General features: G+C 37.0%; 1 protein-coding gene across 2 annotated transcripts; it reads right to left on the bottom strand.

Moving 5' to 3' along the window:
• Positions 1 to 210: 210 nt before the first annotated feature.
• Positions 211 to 7,998, bottom strand: LOC113705314 (lysine-specific demethylase JMJ13-like). Of its 2 annotated transcripts, none has more exons than XM_027227119.2 (11): positions 7,473 to 7,998; positions 5,372 to 5,750; positions 4,956 to 5,061; positions 4,660 to 4,879; positions 4,011 to 4,064; positions 3,839 to 3,918; positions 3,487 to 3,764; positions 2,939 to 3,334; positions 2,455 to 2,840; positions 2,100 to 2,363; positions 211 to 1,074 (listed from the first exon to the last, which is right to left on the bottom strand). In XM_027227119.2, exons 1-11 carry the CDS (start codon positions 7,473 to 7,475, stop codon positions 709 to 711), a joined length of 2,532 nt encoding a protein of 843 aa, XP_027082920.1. In that variant the 5' UTR covers positions 7,476 to 7,998; the 3' UTR covers positions 211 to 708. The 2 variants fall into 2 exon arrangements, with proteins under 2 accessions (XP_027082920.1, XP_027082919.1); XM_027227118.2 differs by having other exon boundaries at positions 4,956 to 5,112; positions 7,473 to 7,995.
• Positions 7,999 to 8,735: the final 737 nt, after the last annotated feature.

Here is an 8,735-nt window from a genome sequence, read left to right as displayed (position 1 = left end):
TTTTGCTGCTGCTGCTGATGATTATCATACCAAAATCAAAGAGGCACTGCATATTTTACCAAAAGTTGCTGGATTCATTCTTCAATATTTGCAGAAATTTTGGGTTGCCGAACAAAGGACAGAACAAAATATTTTAGGCAACGGTGGAAAAATCACAAGACGGCAGGGAGAGAGACGCAAACTAAATCAGCTCGGCAGAAGAGTTCAGGATCAAGAAGAATTTCTATATCTTTTATTCAAGTAGTCTAGGGATCAAAGACCCATAGCTACAAAAAAGAATTTTGAGTAAAACCTAGATCCTAGCAAAGGAAGCAGCAAGGTGTCATCAAATGAGAGAGGCCAAGCGGAATACCCACTGATCCTCACAAGAATCGAATCAATTGAAAGTGCTAAAATAAATGTACACCAAAAGTCACCAACTGGAAAATCTATTTTCAACCTGCAGGAAGGAGAAAGGTTCTCCTGCCAAAGACGGAAAAACACCCCGGCCCGAGAACCAAGAAACACCACCGTGCAAGTCGCCCCACTTTGAGGCCTGCACAAAGAATGTTACTTTCAAATCTAAACTTGGTTAATCTTCTGTCGCTGCTCCCAGAATTGAATCTCTAGCTCTTCCGTGTTGTTAGATCCCCGTCAGAAAACTATTGTTAGCAAGGTCAGGCTCTAGAGGCAGTCGCCCTACCAGATCTTCATCAATAAGTCAGTCATTTAATCCAACCTGTTGTCCAATCCTATGAAAGAAGGACCTTTAACTTTAAGACGTTTTGGCCCCATCTCCAAAGGTGGCTGTGGTTCCCTCACTGTTCTCCCCAGGTCATGCTGGCACCTATCAGATCTTTGATGCTCCCCGTTCTTGCTCATCATCTCATCATTCCCCACTTTCTTGATCTTGATGGATAAAGTACCAGTGTTTCTATTGGCAAACCTGTCTCTCAAACCATTATCTGCAACTTCTTTGAAATTATTTGATTTTGGACGTGAAGTATAACTCGGAATATCAGCCACCGAAGGCTCTGATGCAATCAATTGGCCGTTACTAGCCTCTGACTGACATTTCTTTAGCCGCTTGAACCCCTATTAAAACAGCAAAACCAGGATCAATATTTTCTCAGCAAAGTATGTTTACCAAATCCATCAAAATTTCAAAGATTGAAGGTTTTATGTTGAGCACCCTGGCACAGAGTATGCAGATCAAAGGTGAACCAACTAGTGACAAATCACAAGTCCAAATCAAACTTGACTACTTATCATTCGTGAATTTTTAACATGGTCAGCCAGGTATGAACCAGATTAGTGGTTTTGGGAACCAAAACTTTAAGGCAAGAGCAGCACAGCTACTTTCATCACTTGAAAGAAGCCATACGCAGCACAGACATTAATCTGGCGACATCAAGGACGCATATTAATATTTGTAGCATATCATTGTTGAAAAATCATTAAGAAATAGGGATAGTTGATTCTTCATTTCAACAGCATCTGTCGATGTACATTTCGAAGAGCACAGAACATAGGAGAAAATGGTTGACACTAGACGATGACAGTTCAAAAAGGGAGGGGAGAAAATGCTTCTTAAGTTTACTCAAGCAGCGTGTGTGGATCCAGTGGAGCATCCACTGCAAAAACTGGGGGTATGCCTTGTCTCATGTAACAACATAAAGAACACAAGATAACAGCACTAGTTGCATGGATTATTCTTCTCTTCCATGAATTATCTTATACCATATATAAAGGTGGAGAGACTTTTTTGGTGTAAACTAAAAGCTGTCATTTTACGATCTTCCTCAATTACCCTTCATATATTACTGGCCACTACTATATCTCCTTTTACATCTCTCCTCATAACTACCCACTGCCAAATAATAGTCTATTTGCACATTTTACTTACAAAGAATGTGAATTTTCTACATATGTATTAAAAAATATATAAAATCAATTCTTATTAAAAATGATTTCGGCCAATATATTTAAAAAAATTTTAAATATTTTTTGGAGTTGTCTGCCTTGAACACTAGTTACAATAAATCAAGTAACCGCTAACAAATTTGTATATTTCAGCAGCCAAAAGTTTTAGTACAACATAGACATACAACTTCCCATACCTGATGATCAAAACTGATAGATAGGGGATCCTGTCCACATCTCTGCTCAATCTTTACTGAAGAACGCCTTTTGACCCTGAAGATTTCTGAATCAGATTCATCACTTTCATTATCCTCTGTAGGTCTTACATCTTTCCTTTGATTTTCCCTGAGATGCCCACCGGCATGCTCATCACTCATCAAAGATTCAGAATCTCCAAAGCCAACAAGTGCTTCTGTAGAAGACTTAATAGATGCTGGATTTCGTAAATGAGACTCATGTACCTGTTAGGAAAGTGAAGAAAGAGTAAGCTTTTACCCAAGCAGAAACTAGTGGTAAGTAAAACAATAAAAATAGGGAAAGAACATGTCTTACATGATCAATTTTGGTTATACTATCAGCTAGCTCTACAAAAGAACTGATGGTTGATGTATCTAACTTCTCTGTCTTCAAATTTTCTACATCGCACATGGAAGGATAGCAGGGAGAACTGCTCATTGGCTCTTCTGACGGATTCTCAATGTTTGGAAATGCCAAGTTTGATTCTAAGTCTATATCACAGTAAGGGATATACCCATTTGATTGTGCCCAAGGGAAGATGTTATATAGCAGAATAAGGTCATCGCTATGCCTAGAGAGTTGCTCATCCAATATACTGTCCTCCTGCTCAAACTTCTTCGCTGCAGCTTCCATGTCAAATATATCTTCCCTCAAAAAGAGCGTTTGAATGCCACCACAAGGGAAGTCAAGCAACTTAGGATCTGTTATCAACAATCAAAACAACAAAACCAATCAGCAAGACTAATATAGTAGATCAGACCAAAATGCTAACCTTTAACAAGGTGTTAAATGAACATACCATGGCGCAGGCACACAGGATGTGAGGTGCAATTGCAGTTAAGATATGCTACGTAACAATCACGTTTACAGACGCTACAAAGGATAGTTCCATGAGAAAATGAAGAAACACCCCAGCATGCTCGTGATTTCATCAAGCACCAACGAGCTTGATGCTGGAACCGCATCAAATTCACAAAAGAAACCTTTATGTTTCGTTGTGCTATCGAGTCTGCAGATGAATATTCTGGATCTTCAACTTCCGAACGCATGCCAAGGATCAGTGCTTCTTTACATAGAAGCTCCTCATGGGGAAGAAGTGGCATCCTATTTAGAAGTGCGTAACGACGGCTGGCAATTGACCCCAATGGAAACCAATCGCCAATTGCAAAGTTCACAGCTTCACCACAATTGAAGCCTGCAAAATATTTAAAGTGCTTTAAAGCATGCAAAAAATAGAAAAGTAAAAAGTATAGGAATGCAATGACCAGAGAATGTAACAAACAGATTAAACAAACCCGAGGAAGTAGGTTTTGCTAGTTAATCTGTACAAGATATCTAAGATCTTACCATGGCTAAATCCTGCATGGTATGCTCTAGGAAAGGTTACTATATACTCCCCAGGCTTCTGCACAGCCTTGTAGACAGGGACATTATGCTGCAAGAGTATGCTTGGAGGAAAGAGTGTTGTCTTCCCCAAAAGCACATCAAAAGCCCCATCCTCTCCATCAGCAGACAAAATATCACGAGTGTAAACATGTTCTCGAACCACCTTTTCGAAATCCAGAGCCGCATGACCTGGAATGCCATACCAGGTTTTCGCTGCCCCACAATGATGGTAATTGATACTGCACAATGATCAAACTAATTATCAACAATCATTAAATGACAATAACACAACCACAGTCTAAAGAAGACATACCTATACAAGTAATGATCTTCCACGTGCCATGCAAACATACTAAATAGCATCCCAATGTAGAGCATAGGTTCTGTAACACCCTGCAGTATAAGCGAAAATGAGCTAAGAAACACAGACATGTAAAATAAATTTAAAAACAAAAAAAAAAACCTATTTAGGAAGATCACAATACCGGGATTGCCGTTTGTAGAAGGCGTAAAACGGATTTCGGCAACCGAGAAAGTTTCTGCATTACAGAAGCAAAAGATTCAAAATTTGCCAGAAGATAGTAAAAAAGGTATTAGAAAAAACCCCCCCATAAATGACCATCCATTTATACGCAGGAAAGAAGATGAAAGATGAAATGGGTTCAAGAACGTTTTGCAATCAATCCTGCTAACAACTTGCCTAACTGATCCAATAAACTCACAAGTCCCTTAATCCACAAAGATAAAAGGTTAAAAAGGAAACAAATCATCAGCCCTTAATGTTTTACGGTTCTTTCTTCCATTTCACAAGTTTACTTATCAGGCAAGTCACATAGATATGTCAACATACTGCTGTTTTCTGAATGTAGCTTTTGTGGGAAATGAAGTTGCTTGTTTCTAGGAAAATAAATCATTTCAATTTGTTCAACCTGATAGCAATTGTCTGAGCTCAGTTTACCCATTGCCTCAAGGCATTCTTTTCAGCAATTGCAGGCCTTTTGTATGTGTGTAATTATTTAGGGTTTAAAAAGTAGTTAATGTCCCAAATTGTTCATACTAATGTGAAACCTACTGAAGGAGAATTTGAGCTAGGCAGAAATAATAAGGAAGAGAAGACTTTAATGAGATAAAAACCTTCAAATTCCATTTGCTTTTTCCGAGCTGATCACTGGAAGAAGATGAAAAGGCACTACCATCAACATCGCATGCATATTCAACACTTTCAGTCTTTCCACATGCTATTTCATGCCAAAATTCTTTTTCCAAGTATGTAGCAGGAAGACATCCAGCACTACAATATCTACGTGCAAATACCTTGTTCGCCATTTTCTCGAAATCACGAAATGTATAGTTTCTGAAAAATGACAATCATGCTCAAGGTCTAAATAGATAACCAATCAATATGAATGCATTATCAAAGCAAAGCTCACCTTCCACTCATAAAGAAAGTGACTTTGTCATCTGTGTCCCACTCAGCAAGACGAAGAGGTTGAACTCTTGTTGTAAACTTGAATCCAGCTTTTTCTTTCATCAAAACTACACCAGCCGGAACATCAGCACTTACAGGGCAAACAATCTTGCATATTCCTGATATAACCATCAGGTTATAAGGTCTAATCCAACAAACCAATAGAATTTCATTTCACAGGCAAATTCAGTGGTGAGGAGGAGGCAGATAAAACAAGTATCTGTCACATGCATAGCATAAAACTTTAAGCAAGCAGAACCAGTTTTGTTAGTCTTTGAATTAAGCGTCAATATCACAATCAAATCATACTCTTTTTCACCCAACCACAGGAAGAAAATGTGTGTACTGAATACAAGAAAACTATGTATAGTCAAATACCATATTTGGAAGCTTCAGGAGCTATTCTCTGCAGATAAACTAAAGGATCCTCAAACTCCTCCTTATTCGGACAATAAACAGGACACTCTGGAATTTTATCTATCCAGTCAAGGTCAGTAGTATCGAACTTTGCCACTTTGCGCTTGGTAAATACATCTTTCACATTTGAAGTAGCTCCAGGTTGTGAAAAGTTATCCATATTGCCATGGATTCTCACACCACATGGTGCAGAGCCTCTTAAAGCATCTCCTCCGCTCCTACTCATCATGTTACTGACACAAGTGAAATCATTAACAGTTTCAGTTTTCATCCGCTGAAGCCTTTTGCGCTTCAAGAATTCCAATTTAGCCTCTCTTGACATACAAGCCTTTCCTTCCACCTGTTAAATCACATACAGCAAACTTAGATGAAGAGGACAGAATTTTCAAAATTAGACAGGTAGGCAATAAGCCGTCAGTCCATATTAACCAAACAGACAAGAAATGATCCTCAGTACTATAGTATTCCTGGACAAATAAGGGTTGCAAATATCCAGCATTGCTCAATATGGTAGAACATTAGTTAACACATACGCATAGGCAAAACAAAATTGTTTTTAAGAGCAACATCCAGCAATTTCAATAAAGTACTTCAAAAACTTTCATTTACCAAAAAAAGCCTATTAACTAACCAACTAATTTCAATCAAGTTTACTTTAAAAACTCTCATTTACCAAATAAAGCCTATTAATTAACCAACTAAAGACAACATGAAACTCATGTAATAGCTTCAGAAATTCATGTAACACCACAACTCCGAATACGATAAAACCCAAAATCAACTCATTGTAACATAATATATTGCCCTCACTCTCGCTAGAAAAATGACTTGGCTCTTGCAGCACTCATGCATGGAACTCCCTTGCTTACATATTCAAACTATGTCAACTTCCTTTGTTTCTAGACATTCCAATAATGCTTAAACAAGAAGATGGGTCTGCACAGGTAAAAACTGCCATGCAGTAGGATACCACCTCCTTTATTTTCCATAATTGTTGGAATAACTTGAAGAAGGAAAACAAAAGTCTTAATCCAACTAATAGATGCATGCCCATTCAAGCTTTGCATTATGCAATCAACAGAGGGGGAGGCGGAAAAGAACGCAAAACAATACTAATAATATCTCAAGCCCAAGCTAAGCCAAAATCAACAACTTGAAAGACCATAAACCAGTGTGACTATGGGTGATAAATCATACCACTATTGCAGAAAACGGAATTAACAGCACATACATAGCAGACCATCAGCTGCCAAACATGGACTGAAACCTTTAAATTCACAATCCCCGAATTTCTTAATTTTAAATTTATTTTTCCCCCAAGGTAAAGAAATAAAACTCCTATTTCCCCAAGTAGCCAAACATAAATATGACTTTTCCTTTTAGGTGAAACAAGAAAATACAGGTAAACCCCCGAACAATTTTTGCTAAGACACCAATAAATATGAAAAAAGAAAAAAAGTCAAATAAAAAAGGTAAAGATACTACCCAGATTAGAATCTTCCAAAAATATATTTTCACATAATATGGACCTAAAGCTTGTAAGATCTGAAACTAGGCGAAATTTAGCCGGAAACGCTCCAGCTTTGGTAATGTATAACCCAAAAATTAGCCGAAACCAAACTACTACTTAGAAAAAAAAGTATGTATTGGAGAAAAAAATTGCAAAAAAAAATACAAAACCGGCCAAAGCCGTTAATCTGGGACTAGAGCTTTGCGAAATTAAACAGCTCAATTACCAGCTTCATCACCCAAAAAAAAAAAAGTTACAGAAACAAGCAGTACTCTTTGTTATACCTACACGCATACTGTGCATATACGCTAAACAGAAAATTTATTTGTTAAAAAAAAAAGCTACAGTAATCTTCCCGGAAAATTATCTGGTAGTGGCAAAACTACGAAAACATGCTCGAGATCCAAATTCAAAATAAAAAAGCTATGGAAAAAACAAACATACATTTTCACCAAAACGCATTCTTATATTTACTATTACTTTTTCAAATACAAAATTAATGTAACGTGAATTTACATATAATTAGCCACAATATTCACAAAATTATCTCACCATCTCATCCCGAAGCTTTTCTTCTCTACTTCTCGCCGTCTTCTCCTTCTTCTTCTTCACTCTAATTCCCAAAAAGGAAAAAAAATAACAGCAATTTCACCGCTGAAAGTTTACAATATTTACCACAATATGAACCTTAACAAGGCCCTAGATCGTGATCTAGGGCGAAAAAATCCAAAACAACGGCTTCACACTCGCCACATTCTCGTAAAAACTCCACGAACCGAGTCGAACTCAGAGATCACGCCGATTCCGCACACCGATTCGCAAAACTCGTGTAAAACCCTTAGAATATGCCAATGAAACAGCGACACTATCGTCCTTGAACAATTCCCCGCCGACGAACCACCGGTTTTCCGGCGAAAACAAGCTGTTTTCCGGCGAAATATGGTAGTGTTTCAATGTATATAGAAGTTGTATGTATAGGAAGAGAGAGAATAGAGAGAGAACATGGTAGAGAGAGAAGAACAGTAGACTCAATCCAGAAGTATGGCTTTAGAAAACCGAAAAAAGAGAAAAGAGAGGATAATTTATACTTTTATATATGCCCCCGTCTCACACAGTACACACATCAATCAAAAAAATTAGAAAGTGAAAATAAATAAATACGTTTCTTAATTTGTTTATTTCCTTATTACTTCTGTACTTTTAACTAGAGTTGATTTTGGAAATTTCAGAAATTGGTAAAATTGAAGAGGAATTTTTTTTTTTTAAATGAAACTAATATGGTATTTAATACTATATTACTTCCTTCGTGGGTAAGTGGTAAAAGCAAAGAAGTGTGAACTATGAAGGAAAGTGGTGGTTGGTTAGGTTCGTTCAACCAAACGCTTGCCGGCTTCCAAACGCACAGTTTTATTATACGCCTGTGATTCCTGAAATACCCTTTCCACAAACCAAAATGACATGATACACATAGAGCAAGCAAGATGAATTACAAATACTACTTTCTAACGAACTTTAATTACTCAGTGCTCTAAAATGATCCCAATAATCAATAAGTTAATTGGCATAAATTTGTAGACTAATTAAGTTAATTAGGAAAATATTTACTACATTGAGTAAATATGACTCTTTGACTCTCGAATGATATTATTTATTTTAATTTTTATGTTCTGGGTCAATTTTTGTTAATGTAATCATTTTTTTTAGACCAACAGGTATAGACGCATAAACAATTTAGGTTTAAATAAATGTAACGTGTTATGTGTTATGTATTTAAATCTGTTGTTATAAATAAAATTACACTAATATTTGTAAAGA

This window comes from Coffea arabica, chromosome 8c, assembly GCF_036785885.1.
Source record: "Coffea arabica cultivar ET-39 chromosome 8c, Coffea Arabica ET-39 HiFi, whole genome shotgun sequence".
Lineage (NCBI taxonomy): Eukaryota > Viridiplantae > Streptophyta > Magnoliopsida > Gentianales > Rubiaceae > Coffea > Coffea arabica.
Note: the sequence above shows the minus strand (reverse complement) of the source record. Positions and strands in the feature narration are given on the sequence as shown.

Excerpts from the sequence above, each read along its gene's own strand:
- LOC113705314 (XM_027227118.2), bottom strand. Across the intron at positions 4,880-4,955 it reads ACTTTCTTTATGAGTGGAAG|AAACTATACATTTCGTGATT; the intron begins GTGAGCTTTGCT and ends GTCATTTTTCAG. Across the intron at positions 4,065-4,659 it reads AAAGCAAATGGAATTTGAAG|AAACTTTCTCGGTTGCCGAA; the intron begins GTTTTTATCTCA and ends TCTGTAATGCAG.